Here is a 17,701-nt window from a genome sequence, read left to right as displayed (position 1 = left end):
GGTTGTTTACATGTGTATTAAATAAAATAACAATACATTATAAATGACACTATGTCCAAATATTTGTGGACACCCCTTCTAATGAATGCATTTAGCTGCATTAAATTGCACCCATTGGTGAGACAGATGTATTGCTAGTAGAATAGGATTCAGCGTTGAGCTGTGGAGCAGTGGAACTGTGTTTTGTGGAATTACGATGCTCTATCTAATACTTCTTGGGATGAGTAAATGTTAGATGATCACCACCACCACACCTCATCCCTAACTCCCCTAAAGCTCTTGTCGCTGAATGTAATCAAATCTTCACTGCAATATTTTAAAATCTAGTAGAAAGCCTTCCCTGGACAGCAGGGACGGTTAAAAGGATCTAATTTTGTCCATATAGTGTATGTATATTGTTGTGGAGGTACAGCTCTGTTTGTTGTGTACATATACAGTAGTACATCCACCGACACTACTGCTTCTCTGAATGTGTGTAATGTCTCTCTTTCTTTCTCTCTCTCTCTCTATTCAGTATGTGACCAAGACCGTAGAGGTGGAGTCTGCTCAGTGTAAACAGGCTCTCGTGGAAGCTCAAGCACGTAACCAGGCTCTCCAAGAGCAGCTTGGGGTTCAGAGGGAACTCCTCCGCGAGCTGGAGCAACAGCTGCACGAAAGTCAAAGGACCAGCAGCCAGTTACGCCAACAGGTACTAATCCCTTTTATAATGGAAGTACAAAACCCAATACAAATTGGGTCTTTATATTAAAAAAAAATTATTACATAAATAAATAAATATTTAAAAAAACACCACTGTGACAATGTTTCACATGGTTTGTGTATGTGTCTTGTGTGTTTGGAGAATTATGGTTCCTTCGTAGTGTTGGTTACCCCCTACCTGATTACAATTTTAATGTGTCCCCAGTGCCGAAAGAGTGACTTTTGGCTTTGTGTCCTTGTTTTTGCCCCTTTATGCGACATATTTGTTTTTTCAATGCCGTGTGAAATCTCACAATCCCTTCCTGGGACTACCTTTTTTATTCTTGAGACCATCTCCTTTTTAAGTGTAAATTCTTAAGCTTTTCTTTTGTTTTGTATCAGGAAATATATGCATATATTAAATATATATAAATTTAAATATATATAAATATGTATATGCTTATAGTGACTGTTTGTTTTAGAAACCTGTCCTTTTTAAGAAGCCTTTTAATCCAGATACTCTATGCCAGTGGTTTTCCACCAGTGGGCTGTGACCCCTCCAGAAATTCTTCCGATATACAGTGGGGAGAACAAGTATTTGATACACTGCTGATTTTTCAGGTTTTCCCACTTGCAAAGCATGTAGAAGACCTGTAATTTTTATCATAGGTACTCTTCAACTGTGAGTGATGGAATCTAAAATAAAAATCCAGAAAAATACATTGTATGATTTTTAAATAATTAATTTCCATTTTATTGTGGGAAATAAGTGTTTGATCATCTATCAACCAGTAAGAATTTTGTCTCTCACAGACATGTTACTTCTTTAAGAAGCCCTCCTGTTCTCCACTCATTATCTGTATTAACTGCACCTGTTTGAACTCGTTACCTGTATAAAAGACACCTGTCCACACACTCAATCAGTCAGACTCCAGCATCTCCACAATGCCCAAGACCAGAGAGCTTTGTAAGGACATCAGGGATAAAATTGTAGACCTGCACAAGGCTGGGATGGGCTACAGGACAATAGGCAAGCAGCTTGGTGAGAAGGCAACAACTGTTGGTGCAATTATTAGAAAATGGAAGAAATGCAAAATAACGGATAATCTCCCTCGGTCTGGGGCGCCATGCAAGATCTCACCTCGTGGAGCATCAATGATCTTGAGGAAGGTGAGGAATGAGCCCAGAATTACACGGCAGGACCTGGTCAATGACCTGAATAGAGCTGGGACCACAGTCTCAAAGAAAACAATCAGTAACACTCTACGCCGTCAAGGATTAAAATCCTGCAGTGCACGCAAGGTGCCCTTCCTCAAGCCAACGCATGTCAAAGCCCGTCTGAAGTTTGCAAATGACCATCTGAATGATCCAGAGGAGGAATGGGAGATGGTCATGTGGTCTGATGAGACAAAAATAGAACTTTTTTGTTTAAACTCCACTCGTCATGTTTGGAGGAAGAAGAATGATGAGTACAACCCCAAGAACACCATCCCAACCGTGAAGCATGGCGGTGGAAACATCATTCTTTGGGGATGCTTTTCTGCAAAGGGGACAGGACGACTGCACCGTATTGTGGGAAGGATGGATGGGGCCATGTATCGTGAGATTTTGGCCAACAACCTCCTTCCCTCAGTAAGAGCACTGAAGATGGGTCGTGGCTGGGTCTTCCAGCATGATAACGACCCAAAACACACAGCCAGGGCAACTAAAGAGTGACTCCGTAGGAAACATCTTAAGGTCCTGGAGTGGCCTAGCCAGTCTCCAGACCTGAATCCAATAGAAAATCTTTGGAGGGAGCTTAAAGTCCGTGTGGCCCAGCGACAGCCACGAAACCTGAAGGCTCTGGAGGAGATCTGTATGGAGGAGTGGGCCAAAATCCCTGCTGCAGTGTGTGCAAACCTTGTCAAGAACTACAGGAAACGTCTCATCTCTGTAATTGCAAACAAAGGTTTCTGTACCAAATATTAAGTTTCTTTTTCTGGTGTATCAAATACTTATTTCCCACAATAAAATGGAAATTAATTATTTAAAAATCATACAATGTATTTTTCTGGATTTTTGTTTTAGATTCCATCACTCACAGTTGAAGAGTACCTATGATAAAAATTACAGTCTTCTACATGCTTTGCAAGTGGGAAAACCTGAAAAATCAGCAGTGTATCAAATACTTGTTCTCCCCACTGTATATCCAATGTAACTTGTGACGTGGCTGATATTATGTCAATTAATTGCAAAAATCTAGGTCAAGCTTGTTGATTGGTCAGTAAAAATCTTGTGTGTGTTGCAGGACATTTGGGGGGTGGGTTAAGTGGGCAGTGAGCTCTAAGGTTGGAAACCCCTGCTTTGTGCCAGTGCTAAGTAGGATGCTTTTTCATGGTGTGCTGGCATCAAGTTAGCACTGTTTGTTGGCCAGGCATGTTTTAATTTTAGGTATAGGGGTTGTAGCCTAATTGTAGAAGATTCCAACAGACATCCAGGGAACAGAAATAATGCTGATATAACCTTGGTTAAATTTGGGATTCTGTACTGCCTAAGAAGACTTTATGTTTAGGGTTTATGAACTTGTTTGCGTCAAGCTGAAGCTGTTGTTAATTAGCCAGAGGTTTTAATATTAGCGATAGCATTTCTAACCCAATTGTGAGCTTTTCCAACAGACATTCAGTTAACATTGTTATTTTAAGCTTTGCAGATTTTACAGTTTGTATTTTAGTAAATATTCAGAATGTTGTTGGATTGTTGGCCTGTTAGCCTGTTAATCTGCAGAGCTTTTCCCACTCCTAGTTTTTACTTCTGTGGAGGTATGTGGTGGTCCCAGTGGGTTCCCTGACCTGTGTGGTGAGTTTGTTGCAGGTTAACCGTCCTCTTTCTCTTTCTCTCTTTCTCTCTCTCTCCCCACTTGCGTTCCAGCTAAGTTTGGACCGGGCTCGGCTCTGCGGCCTGCTCTCCAGGGCTGTAGGCAAAGCCAACACGGAGGTCACCCGCAGGCTCTCCAAGGTTGGCCAGATAACGCTGCACCTGGCTAGGGTCAAAGGTCAAAAATGTGTCTGGGGTTTTCAGAACATGAATTAGCTGACCTTGAAGATATGGTCACAAAAATGAATTCATGCTGATGGCCAGGGTCCGAAATATACTTTTTATTTTCCCACCCACAAAAGGTCTAGATGATGATGATGAAGATTATAAATCTAATTATATTCATTTCTTCATTTGTTACTCCTTCAAACCTTTTATGATTCTTTATGGTGTGTTCTGCCCAAAACCTACTTTTTCTGTTCCTCACTTAATTGTTAGCTTCTGGACAGAGTCTGGCAAGCAGAGTGGCTCCAGGTTAGTGAGACCTTAAGCAAGACAGATAATGACACTTGGATGCTTCCAGCTCCACAGTTTTATTGGAAATTATAAATGTGGTTTTGGTGCTGGCTTTGCCTCTGGGGAATTTTCTACTGATGGAACAAATCAGAACTTCTTTAGAAGTTTCAAGCCAGTATCCCTTCATGCCTTGATCATTAAACAAGACAAACAGTTGAAGTTTCAGCCTCTTGAAGTCCAAGATGCTGTTCATGTATTTTCAATGATATTGCTGTTCATCAGCTTGAATGGTTGAAGCCTGTTGTCAAGCAGTTTGACAGTGGTGCCCTGAATTTGTTAAGAAAGCTATTAATGCTGTTCTTAAAGGCTCTCCATGTGAACTGGGCTAGAAATCACAATTTGAAGATTCTCCATGAGCTTAGGAGGACTCTTAAAGTGTGGTTTGATTTGTGGGCTGACAAGGGCCAATGAGAATAATGAGTAAGGATATGTAAAAACTTGGCAACAATCATCTCTCACTGGGCCATTTGTCCAAAACCTTACTATTATGAAACATCTTAAAAATCCATCTGGTTGACCCAAAAACTTTGTAAACCAGTGTAGTCGATTCATCGGCCAACTGTTATTATATTAACAACACAAGGGGGAAAAAAAGCTCATATCTGAACGTTTTCCACCTAACTTTTAGGGATGCTGTTTTTATCTCCACATGGTCTCCGCTTGTCCAGTGGATATCTTGGTAGGGTGGTAATGGGTGGTCATTTTGGACCCTACTGAAGATCCTGTTGATCAATGTCCATTTTTGACCCTTGAAACTTTGGTGTTCTGTAGAGTATCGTGTCCCCAGTTTCTAGAGAACTCAACTGAGAAGTATAATCTTCTGACCTGTTTGAGTGCACCCCAGCAGACCCACGTCCCACCTGCCCCTTCCACCTGTGTGAGAACACGCGCTTTTGTAGGCACAGTCAGATGTAGATCTCTTCTTGTGCTGTGAATTAGTGTGATAGTTGACTCTTACAGGATCGGAGGCCTATTTTCTAGTCCTGTATCAGTTCTGGTTGCGTTTAGAGGACTTTGTATAGAGTATAAATGGTAGTTATTAGTAACATTTGTGGTTTTTCCCTCCTTCTTCCAAATGATCATTTGTGACCGTGCAAATACATGTGGTTGATTCAGTGGGTGATGTGTCCACGTTATGGATTTTGGTGTGTTGAATCCTGTGTTTCATATGCAAGTGTTTTGTGTCCAACAGTTGTGACTAATACTCTGTTCTTAGTGCCAGTATAGAGACGGAGCTCGTCCACATTTAATACATGTTTTTTTGGGGTTTTTTTTTTTTGTTTGTTTATTAATTTTTTTGTGTGTGTGTGTTAGATCCTGGTATATGAGGGTGAGATGGAGCGAGCTCAAGGCCAGCTGGAGGCAGAGCTGCAAAATCTGGAGGAGGAGAAGAACAGGGTGATAGAGGAAGCCTTCATCAGAGCAGAGAGCGAAATGAAGGCTGTGCATGAGAACCTCGCAGGTGTGTACACGTGTTCCTGTGTGTGCGTTTATGAGGGTGTGTGTGGGGGGGGGGTTGGGAAGGCATGTGAATGTAACTTAATTTTGATGCATAAACACACCATCCGCTTACCTACAAAACTTACAAAATTTAGTCTAACAAATTTACCCAATGCATACCCTGTAATTTCCTAAAATATGTTCATATTTTGTTTACATAATTACTACATGATTGGATTTAAGTTTTATCCCTTGTTCTAAAATACAGAATCATTTAGTAACCATTTAGGTAAACAAGCATTAACGTGGGGATCCGTGTATTTAGATAAACACTCCTGCCCACTCCTGTCCTGAAGTGTGTCTTCACTGTTCTTTCTTTGTGCAGGTGTGCGGATGAACTTGTTGACCTTGCAGCCTGCTTTGAGGACACTCACCTGTGACTATAACTGCCTGAAGAGACAGGTGCAGGACTTTCCTTATATGCTGGAGAAGGCCATAGCTGAGGCTAAACAGGAGGTAAGAGACCACTGCGTACTAATATACACTATATGTCTGAATATTCGTGGACACCCTTTCTAACGACTGCATTCATGTACTTTAGGTTGTTCGTGAGTTGACGCGTGTTTTGTGTTTGCGTTAATGCAGATCTGCCAAGTGATCGGAGAGGTGAGCAATGCCAACCAGGAGCTGCTTCGCAAGTACAAGAGGGAGATGAACCTGAGGAAAAAGTGTCATAATGAACTGGTGCGCCTCAAAGGTACAAACTGAACACAGTAGAACTTACCATACCTGTTTTGTTCTTTTAGTCTCACAAGGGTGACTGATCTCCAGTACAGTGTACAGAAGTCCAGTGGCACCTGTTGGTTGAGATGAGCCAATTCACTTATCTGTTAGTGAAAGGTCTGCCAAAGCGTTATAGGCACTTGCAAAACTTACAGGAATCCCTGTTTGTATTCCTGGATGTGTCCCTGCCTCATTGTGACACACAACCCTATGAGGACATGTTTCATGGAAGGTGGCTCATCCACAGGTTTTGTTCAACCTCATCATCACTTGCATGTCCAAAAGTATCCAGACACTCTTTAATTAGAGAATTCCGCTGCTTTACTGCACCCATTGCTAACACCGGTGTTCAACAGCTGTAGTCTACGTAGATAGGAGCAGATAGGAACATAACGTTTTCATGCCCAGCAGTGGAACTGTATTCTTTGGAATGATGGAGCTGGGTGACTGGGATGAGCTGAAGTAGGAGAACTCCAACATCAAGAGTGCAGACATCCACCACAACAGATCAGTGCAGATACCACCCCAACCTGACAACCTCCTCGCTGTTACACACAAGCCTTACATCTCCATTTTTGCCTCTTTTTGACATACTGGAAATCTGGCAGTTGTTTCTTACGTTGTGTCTCAATTCCTTGATGATTGGACCAATAGAAATGCTCCAGAGTGGCTTAAAATACTCTGTTAACTTTTCACAGGAAACATTCGAGTGTTCTGCCGAGTGCGTCCCATCTGCCAGGAGGAAGCAGAATCTGACATCAAGAACATGGTGACCTTTGACCCAGACGACGATGCTTTGCTCTACCTTTCAAATAAGGGAAAGCTCATGACATTCGAACTGGACAAGGTTTTCCCTCCTCAGATCACGCAGGATGAGGTCAGTTAGATAGCGGGTCATGCTGGAGTTTATGTTAATGGCATGTGATGTGACCTCACTTTCTCCTCTCTTCAACTCTGCTCTGACAGGTGTTTCAGGAAGTGCAGTCCCTGGTCACGTCCTGCATAGATGGCTTCAACGTGTGCATCTTTGCTTATGGACAGACAGGCTCAGGAAAGACCTACACCATGGAGGTATGTTGTCTTTACAATGATTTATTTCCTGATGTCAGAGCTTTCCCTTCTGATGCATCATTTAAAACCCTGATTTTTAAAATGCATTTCTTGTCTTGTTTTGTATGACTGCATTTATTTATTTATTTTTTCTACATGCATGTATTTAACACTTTCACTGAGTTTGATTTTTCACATAAAAATGCCTTGCAAAATTGGTGCTGATGAGTCCTTTTCTGTTGCAGGGCGTTCCTGAGGATCCTGGCATTAACCAGAGAGCCCTGCGTCTGCTGTTCTCTGAGGTTTCTGAGAAAAAGCCTGACTGGGATTATAACATCACCGTCAGCATGGTGGAGATTTACAACGAGACTTTGCGGTAAGAACACACTCAAACACCGGCGATACAAACACACTGGCACTTCTTCTGTACTGGATGCTGACTCTGTGTATAACTATAAATCCAGCAGTGTTTAGTCAGGGAGTTTGTTGCTGGATCAAAAGCACTTGATCTGTGATTTTTACCTGCGCTTTCCATACATTAATGTACACTTTTGTTTGTTTGTTTGTTTGTTTGTTTTGAACAGTGAATTTCATGTTATTAACACACCTTTTTAGCCAGATTGGTTGATGGGTTTGATTTAAATTCAGATTTGTGCTCATGCAGTCTCTGAAGACACATGAACAGACAGATGTGAACCTTAAACAAGAGGATTGTCCAACAGATATGATCTTATCTGTATCAGTTTAGATTTTTTCAGGCAGTTTTGGATCATGTTATCTTCTGATTTTTATCAAGAAACCAAAGTGCGACAGTCAACTTCAGACTAAACTGGATGTTTTTTTTTGTTTTGTTTTTTTTTTTGTTTTTTTTAACTTCCATAATTCAAGTTTAGATGCATTTAATGCATTTATAGTCTTAATGTTTATATATGTGTGATCAGGGGGGTAATAAGCTGCAGTTAACCAGACAGTAAATGTACATGTATTAGGAAAACCAAGAGTAGAGTTTCTTAATTGTGATTGGCTGATACATCTCTAATTTTAGCCGATCAGATCATATTCACAAGTTAAGGATTACAGCAGCTCTGCATGAGGCTCCTCTGTCACAGGACACTGCAGTTCCTTTGTTCAAACAATTAGATGAAACTACAGAGCTCATGCACGGCTGCAGAAGCACAGTAGAGCCAGTGTTTTACTCCACTCCTTGTGCTGTATTTACCAGCCTGGTAGTCTTTAGCATATCTGTCTCAAATGCAAATATTTGTAGAATGTGTGTAAAACTAACATGCCTCGTGGATGAAGCAGAGTAAAGACTTTTAAAAACCACTGACCGGATACCCCTCACAAGAGCACATTGCTCAACCCAGTACAGTGAGTATCAGAACACAGCAGAGCTAACGGACACCACAAAATCGCAAACGGTACAGACCACATTTACCCATGACCAATAACCATGAGTTTGTAATGCTAGATAAGCAGCCCTTTTCAGTTGTGCAGTTCTGCATGGGAGTACACAGACTCGCACAGCTGGTGTTTAAAATGTGGAGAGAAGGTGCATGAAGCATTACCAATTTGGCCTAAGAAATTTAATGTGGCATCCAGCCCCGCCAGCGACTGGTATCTGGGATCAGCAGTATCAAAAACACTGATCCTTCTATCTCTAACCTACAGTGTTTCATTAGGAGAAACTTGTGAACTCATTGACTTTTTTCACCACTAACAAAAACTGCCAGAGAGCGAAGCCTCTTTTCCTCCGAGGGAGAGAGGGAGAGAGGGAGAGGGAGTTTGCATTTATTTTTTACAGCTGGCCAAATAATATTGCCTCTAATCTTTTTACATAACTGCTACTAAAACCATGTCATGCACAGCACTCACACCAAGCACTGTGCCTCCCATCCAAAAGCATAGCCTAGACTCTTGCACACTCTTGCGCTCGCTCTCTCGCTCAGTGTTGTATAAGCTATGCACAGCTGTTTGGCTAAGCGTTTTGGAGGCTTCTCAGTGCAGTGTGTTCTAAATTGTGTTGCTCCACCCGTCCCCTGTTCTCATAAACGAAACTTTACCAGAACTTAGGTGTGTAAAGAATTCCTAATTCAGTTCAATATGAGACAATAGTGTTTCAGCATGTTAATCAATACCAATATAGCAATATAAAAGTACAATATTATAATAATATAACACCGCCGCCCATAGATGAGGACCCTGCATTAAAGGTGCTTAAGAATAAATAAATTAATAAATAAATCTACCAAAATGTACATACAGCTGCTTTTACTGGGAACTTCAACACCTTAGCATCCATACCCAGAGAAAGAGTGAGACCTTTAGGTAGGGTAGTGCTTAGGCTAACATCTTAGGCCAGAAACATAGTCAAAGTACGCAAACGTGTACGGTGGGGGTTCAAACACCTCAGTACTCAGAGGGCAAAAAAGGACAAATCAAAAGTGCTTCAGAATTACAATTGACTGGAAAAGCATACCCACAGGTACCAGACAACGTGGTCTGTTGCTATAGCGCCTCTTTCAGCAACCCTCAGAATTCACTCAGAATAATTGATATATGCACTCATAACAACAAAAGGCGGCTCAAAAGTAAAAGTCTACTTGTCAAAGAAATAACTGGATTTTTTGAACTCTGATTTCTTCAGGAATCTTTTAGGCGACAACCCCAGCGAGAAGCTTGACATTAAGATGTGTCCGGATGGAAGTGGTCAGCTGTACGTGCCGGGTTTGACCGAATTCACAGTGGAGAGCGTAGAGGACATAAACAAGGTAAGAAATCAATCTGACGAGACCAACAACAGTTAGTCTTGACCATAAAATCTAAGTGATATAATTGTTGTTCCAACTCCACGCCCTGCAGGTGTTTGAGCTAGGCCACATGAACCGAGCGACTGCCTGCACGAACCTGAACGAACACAGTTCACGCTCTCACGCTCTCCTCATAATCACTGTTGCTGGATTTAACTCCTCTACAGGACACAGAACCTCAGGTGGGAATATGTAGAACTAGTGCACACTGTAGAATGGCCATGTTCTGTCTAAAGTGTTAGAACTAAGGCTTTAGAAATGACACTAAAAGCGAAAAGCAGCATTATTTAGCAGTTATACCTTAAAACAGCAGCTTCAGAATACTGTTGATGGTATGCTGACTAACTGGGAGAATAGCGTTCCTGTCATTCCCGCTGTGGGCCGGAACATTGCTACTGTCTTTTGGAACTTTGGTGAAACTGCTAGAGATCTCTCTTCAGAACTGCGTTAGGATGCAAAACCCTGCATAAGCTATAAGGAGCTCCCCCTATAGTTGGGAAGTGTAATTCACTTTTGTCACCATAGTTTCATCGTGCAGTAGCCATCGTTTAGGTCCAGAATGGAAATTGCAGATGCAGTGGGACATCAACATGATTCTGACATCATCTAATGTTGCCGTAAATTTAGAATATTGAGGGTTTTTTTTTTCCCCCTCATCAATATTTCAAAATTATTCCTGAAGCACCTACTCACACACCTAATTGCAAATTGTGGATTTTTCTTTCCTGTGTGTAGGTAAGCTGAACCTGGTGGATCTAGCAGGCTCTGAGAGAATCGCCAAGTCAGGGGCTGAAGGAAGCCGCCTGCGTGAGGCTCAGTGCATCAACAAGTCCCTCTCAGCCCTCGGTGACGTCATCAATGCTCTCCGCTCACGACACTCACACGTTCCCTTTCGCAACTCTCGCCTCACGTACCTGCTCCAGGACTCTCTCAGTGGGGACAGCAAAACACTGATGTTGGTGCAGGTGTGTATAAACCAGTGATCCATACCCAAGGATCTTTAAATCTCTGACCTCTTCATCCTTTGCACCTAAATTTCATCTAATTCTTGCAGTTCAGAATTATATACTTAAAATTGCAGAACTGTCAATTGTGGGACTTTTTACACAGTTATTACGATCAATGTTTTCCATAATCTGCTTCACCTGACTTGACAAGGCCACCAGGACTGGGATTGAAGGTCACAGAATTAAAATCATGTAACATGGACCAGATTCGGTAGTCGTTACGAAATCTTTGTTACAGCATGCCGTGCTGTGAGTAAAAACAAAATGGGGTCTTTAAGCATTTTGTGTTGCATACTGTAGCCTACTGGAGATTGCAGTGTTCTGGAGATATGTAGAAAGCAGTTAAGCTGTTGGGAAGTAGGTAAGCAGATTCTGTTAAGCATGGAAATGTTGAGTGACCTCGTTCTCTTTCTACAGTTCCTGTTCTTCATGCTGTTCCTCTCTTCCTCTCTCAGGTCTCTCCTCTGGACAGTAATATCAGTGAGTCGGTCTGCTCTCTGAAGTTTGCGCAGCGGGTTCGCACTATCGAACTTGGCCCGTCCTCTTCCTCACGAAGGCATACAGAGAACTCCTCAACATCTTCCTCACCTACTCATGACAGTGTGGAGGTACACACACAAACACACACACACACACACACACACACACACACACACACACACACCACCACTACAATTTACCTTTCTTACTCTTACTGTTTTTCTTTTTTTCTTTTGTGCACGCCCAGCTGGACTCCCCTCCAGTGACTCCTGTGCCGCTTCCCATCTCCAGAGCAAGCAGTGCAGGCTCCACTCTCTCCTCCAGCTCCAAAAGCACTAGCACACGCCGACGGTCCCAAAGCCAGCTAGCTACAGGTGAGTAAAGACGCAGCCTTACTTGTAAAAATAAATAAATAAATGAATAAAAATGAACACATTTACTTAGCAGTTACACTCACCATTAGTTACCTACAAAATTAGCAGTGGAACAGTGGAAGCTAAACCATGCTAAATCTGCTTTTTGTAGATGAAAAAAAAAGTAAAAATTGCTAGACATTCAAGACGCATGCTGCAACATACTGATTAAACACCTGATAATATCTTGGCTCTAATACCCATAATGCACATAAATGACCATTTGCTTTAAAGCCTTAAAGGTTTTACATGTACTTGCTAAATGTTTATACTTGCACTATGAGTATAAAGTTGGCCTTTCAGTGCTCGTCCCACATTTGTGTTCTCTCGCAGCTAGGTTAAACAAGCTTTACAGACCCCATTCAGACCCCATTCAAAATTTCTTATTTGACCACTAAGTCACCACCGAAAAAAATGCTATACCAAGAGCTGATTTACACTGTTAATTGAAACCGTACCACCATACTCCGATGACGAGCATGCAGGGGTGGGACTTGGTGAGGAACATGAGGGAATGGATCCACACTCTCTTTTATTAGTGTTGCGCTATATAGGGTTAGTTTTAGTAAAAGGTTTGTGCTGTTCATGAAATAATCATTAACTGTTATGTTGCTGAGCAACCTAACCTAAACCTACTGTTAACACACTACATGGAAAAAATAAAGTGGTTCATAACTATCACTTGCATATATTAGCAAACATCATTGGTTCAGTTTGGTTCCAAGGTCTGTTACTTAATAACAAAGTGACGTCCAATGCATTTCACGTCCAAGCATTTCATGCTTTTTCTAAGTGTTCTGTAGAGCTTGTCTAACCTAGTAAAAGTTGCCACAATGGAATGCATTTGTGGGCGGAGCATCTATTGGTCATTTCAACCTGTATGTATGGAGAAAAAAAAAAAAGAAAAAAACAGCTCAACCCCCTTGGCTGGATCTGAGTCTTCGTCACTGCGTCTGTATTGTGACTTTTGATTGGTTGGTTTGCAGACAGACAGGTAGACAGAAGCAGCCCATTGGTTGGGAACAGTGGGCAGGTAGGTGGGGTTTTAGTTTTATCTCATTGGTCTCTCGGCATGGAAAAGCTCAGCATGGCATGGTGCCCCCCCGTGTCACCTGGTTGCTATGCCCATCTAACACACTGCCTCTAACCCTAGGAAGGTGTGTGTGGGTGTGTGAGAATATGTAGCCGAGTGTATGAGAATGAGATAATGTGTGAGTCGTTTGGTGTTGCTTTTCATTTTTAAACACTTAAAGTCCAGTATTTTTTTTTTTTTGTTTGTTTTTTTTACCTTTTGTTGCAACTGGTGTGTGTGTGTGTGTGTGTGTGTGTGTGTGTGTGTGTGTGTGTGTGTGTGTGTGTGTGTGTGTGTGTGTGTGTGTGTGTGGAAAAAGAGAGACCTGGCGAGAGAGACTGCACTGTATTCCCTCACTCCTGCTTCTGTACGGCTGGGCTGTTTTGTGGTGAAGTGCAGAGAACTTTAGTTTGTTTTTTTTATTATCATTATTATTATTCATGACAAGTATGGCTTCACCACCATACTGTGGAACTACATGAACACAAGCACACACACTCCTCCTTCCTCTACCTAAAGAAATGCTGCTCTTGCCTTATTCATAAATCTGTCCTTCTCATAAATATGCTCTACAGGGAAAGGTTTCAACTAACTGAACTAAACTGGGGTCATGCTTTTACTCTGGCAGCTGATGGTTAGTTTGATTAGTTGTGCAAAGTCAGTAATATAGTTGTAGTTACACTGGTCCAGGTGAAGGTGGGTTATATGGCAGTAATCCAAAATGAAATTGGACACACAGCTGCAAGAAAAAGTAAGACCTCTCTCCAATTACCTGGATTTCTGATTGATTACTAATAAAATGTCTAAAAGCACATTGAGTGGGTGAACCTCCACAGTGCAAGCTAGAAAAAGTAAGTGAGTCTGTGGTAATGGCTTCTCTAAGAGCGAATGAGCATATAAGATTGGAAAGGTAAATTTCATAGAGGCTTTGCCTGTATTTTACCTTCAATATATATAGTTGGGGGGGGGGGGGTCAGTCACCAATTGTGCAAGTTCTCCAACTTAAAAAGATGAGAGAGGCCTGTAATTGACATCATAGGTAGACCTCAACTATGAGAGACAAAATGAGAAAAAATATTTTATTTGCAAATAATGGTGGAAAATAAGTATTTGGTCATTAACAAAAGTTCATCTCAGTACTTTGTTATATATCCTTTGTTGGCAATGACAGAGGTCAAATGTTTTCTGTAAGTCTTCACAAGGTTTGCACACACCGTTGCTGGTATGTTGGCCCATTCCTCCATGCAGATCTCCTCTAGAGCAGTGATGTTTTGGGGCTGTCGGCGGGCAACACAGACTTTCAACTCCCTCCAAAGGTTTTCTATGGGGTTGAGATCTGGAGACTGGCTGGGCCACTCCAGGACCTTGAAATGCTTCTTACGAAGCCACTCCTTTGTTGCCCTGGCAGTGTGCTTGGGATCATTGTCATGCTGAAAGACCCAGCCACGTTTCATCTTCAATGCCCTTGCTGATGGAAGGAGGTTTGCACTCAAAATCTCACAATACATGGCCCCATTCATTCTTTTATGTACACGGACCAGTCGTGCTAGTCCCTTTGCAGAGAACCAGCCCCAAAGCATGATGTTGCCACCCCCATGCTTCACAGTTGGTATGGTGTTCTTTGGATGCAACTCAGCATTCACTCTCCTCCAAACACGAGTTGTGTTTGTACCAAACAGTTCTACTTTGGTTTCATCTGACCATAAGACATTCTCCCAATACTCTTCCGGAACATCCAAATGCTCTCTAGCAAACTTCAGACTCGTCCGGATATGTACTGGCTCCCACAGTAGATTTCTTCACACCAAGCTGCTTGCCTATTGCAGATTCAGTCTTCCCAGCCTGGTGCAGGTCTACAATTTTGTTTCTGGTGTCCTTCGACAGCTCTTTGGTCTTCACCATAGTGGAGTTTGGAGTGTGACTGTTTGAGGTTGTGGGCAGGTGTCTTTTATACTGTTAACGAGTTCAGGTGCCATTAATACAGGTAATGAGTGGAGGACAGAGAAGCCTCTTAAATGAGAAGTTACAGGTCTGTGACAGCCAGAAATCTTGCTTGTTTGTAGGTGACCAAATACTTATTTTCCACCATTATTTGTAAATAAATTCTTTAAAAATCAGACTGTCCTTTTCAGAATTTTTTTTCTCATTTTGTCTCTCATAGTTGAGGTCTACCTATGATGTCAATTACAGGCCCCAAGTGAGAACTTGCACAATTGCTGAATGACTAAATACTTTTTTTCCCCACTGTATGTATGTATGTATGAATGATTTCTGCTTACCTTATGGAGAAACTATGCACGCAAGACATACCAAAATGATTGTAGTCAAAACACATTAGCAGGAAAGGGTGGTTCAAAATCATTCTCAGTCGTGCTTGAATAATTTGCAGCTATATTTGGTGGCCGCTAAAAGGGTGTCTGCAGTTACCATTAAGGGTTCACTTGACAAAGCAGCACCAATGCTTCACAGTTGGGTTTCCAGTGTTCACCGAGGGTTTTTGTGTAGAGGTGCAGATTTTCCCCCCTCTTCTTCTCCAAATATCAGTGTTGTACATTTGTGTTAAAAAAAAAAAACAAAAAACAAAAAAAACATATACTTACTTTTTCTAGCGTGCACTGTGGATGTTCATTCAAGAAAAATGTGTGAATAGTGTAACTGTTTGTCTGTAATTGTTTAGCATAATTTTATTGATTTTATCTAAATCTGTTTTAAATAAAATTATGCATAATTTAATGGTATAATTGACTGACATCTAATTGGCTACATGTCCCTATGCAGTATAATTATTGTTTAGACCCTATAATTGGTCTGCATCTGCCTGTTTATTGTTTAATATGCTTTGTTGCAATAACAGTACCTCACATCACTCACGCCTTACTGGAGCGGTGCTGTTTTCACTGGGCTTCTTCATGATTTTAACACTTCTAAACATCAGCATCCTACTTTTATTGTTGACCACTGTTGTTTTGCCTCTGTTCAGGACGAATGAAGGTAACCGTATGATGCTTCTACAAAGTCCAGGTGCTTGGAGGCTACCTTCTAGTACCCCACCACCAACTCCACCCACCAAAGAAACCATTTTCTGAGGAGTACAGCATTTAAAGGACGTGTGTTTCTGATGTGAGTGCTGGAGACGTACCAAACCGGCAAATCAGGGTCCTGCACGGAATCTTTAGGAAACTGCTAGAGACAAACTTGAACAGACTTGAAGTGACACTCCTGTCGACGACTGACTGAAGAATCTGCGCCTCCCTCTGATCTCTCTGCCGCACCTGCTGGCTCAGGGACGTGAAGACCCGACGTTTCGACGTTTCCTCATTTTCTCAGTGTTTGTGGACGTTAAATGCACTTTAGCACAGGCTGATTTTACCATTTGTGGTGTTACTCTAATTATCCAGTCCCACTTAAAGGTATCACATGACTGGTGTTGATTTTTCTTTAGTGTGTGTGTGTAAATTTCTTTTTTAATTTTTTGACTTTTTTTTTTTTCTGTCCTCCTTAAGCTAAGGTCCTTTTTTATTTTGAGCACAAAAACAACGAACAAACTAACTCGTACTTCCAAAAAAAAAAAAAAAAAGCATTGAGCTTTGATACGTTTCTGTGTACTAGTGACAACAAGCAATACTACAGGCCGAGTTCTGGCCTCTCTCCTGTAGCGGATTGTGTTTCTCTTGTGTATATTTGGCATCCTGAAGGCCAAGCAAAGAAGTCTTCCTGATCTAAGCATGTGGTTGTAGTTTCAGCTGTCTGCTCATGCTCCATCTGTTCGACAATCAGTGTTGCAGTGTACAGTCAGATCCAACCCATCAAGCTCATAACTCTCATCGCTGTAAATAGGAATGCTCTGAATTTTATCACAGTCCAACAAAGGCATTTCCTCAGTGTACGAAACTCTGTCTTCAGCTGAAGCGGATCACTGAGAGAGAACAGTCGCTGACTGTGGGTTACTGCTTGCTTCTGTTCATGTCGGTGTAGGTTTGTATGCATTCTTGGTTTTGTACACTTTTTAATAAATGCTCTAAACATGATCAGTCTGCTTTCACCTTTACTTTGATTGTCGCACAAAAAAACACACCTCATCTTTAAAACGTCAAATTCACAAGAAGCAAAAAATATATATATTGAAATTTGGCCTTCGCCGTTAACCCATCCTGGTCATTAACACGCACACGGTGCTATAGTAAGCGAAGGTGTGGGCAGCCAGGGTTAATGGCTCAACAGTGGCGAACATGGGGATTGAACCCACAATCCCACTGTCCTAAATGTCCTAGTGCTTGGACCACTGAGCCACCACTGCCTCAATGGAAGTCAATGTAAAGCATTTCTGTTGGTTTCAGTCATCATGAAATTTGGACACAATGGTCCTCCATCATGAAACCGTTTAAGAAAATGTGCAAGTTGCGAGTAAATTATGAGTAAAACAGACCTTCCCAAAATCGTACCACCAGATTCCAACACAAACGCTGCATAAACACCTGATTTATTAGTGTAAGGTGTGTAGCACGTTTCATCACAATTACCATAAACACCCATCAGCACCATTAAAGGAAGCTCTTGACCTAAGAAATCGCAGCAAAAAGCTTCGTCATCTCTACAAAA

General features: G+C 41.7%; 1 protein-coding gene across 7 annotated transcripts in view; it reads left to right on the top strand.

Annotated features, from left to right (window-relative positions):
* kifc3 (kinesin family member C3) overlaps positions 1–17,130 on the top strand; it is a 57,887-nt gene extending 40,757 nt beyond the window's left edge. For 6 of the 7 annotated variants that reach the window (XM_072694521.1, XM_072694519.1, XM_072694515.1 and 3 more), the window contains 14 exons: positions 515–688; positions 5,362–5,509; positions 5,873–6,003; positions 6,133–6,244; positions 6,969–7,147; positions 7,237–7,341; positions 7,566–7,696; positions 9,968–10,091; positions 10,183–10,312; positions 10,866–11,095; positions 11,593–11,745; positions 11,865–11,991; positions 13,017–13,063; positions 16,083–17,130. In XM_072694521.1, the coding sequence (XP_072550622.1) occupies positions 515–688; positions 5,362–5,509; positions 5,873–6,003; positions 6,133–6,244; positions 6,969–7,147; positions 7,237–7,341; positions 7,566–7,696; positions 9,968–10,091; positions 10,183–10,312; positions 10,866–11,095; positions 11,593–11,745; positions 11,865–11,991; positions 13,017–13,063; positions 16,083–16,091 (1,800 nt within the window). In that variant the 3' untranslated portion in view covers positions 16,092–17,130. The remainder of the gene's footprint in view (positions 1–514; positions 689–5,361; positions 5,510–5,872; positions 6,004–6,132; positions 6,245–6,968; positions 7,148–7,236; positions 7,342–7,565; positions 7,697–9,967; positions 10,092–10,182; positions 10,313–10,865; positions 11,096–11,592; positions 11,746–11,864; positions 11,992–13,016; positions 13,064–16,082) is intronic. The other variant, XM_072694516.1, reaches the window with a different exon arrangement.
* Positions 17,131–17,701: the final 571 nt, after the last annotated feature.

This window comes from Salminus brasiliensis, chromosome 13 (assembly GCF_030463535.1).
Source record: "Salminus brasiliensis chromosome 13, fSalBra1.hap2, whole genome shotgun sequence".
Classification (NCBI taxonomy): Eukaryota; Metazoa; Chordata; class Actinopteri; order Characiformes; family Bryconidae; genus Salminus; species Salminus brasiliensis.
The sequence above is the reverse complement of the archived record's forward strand: the minus strand, read 5'-3'. Positions and strand labels throughout refer to the sequence as shown.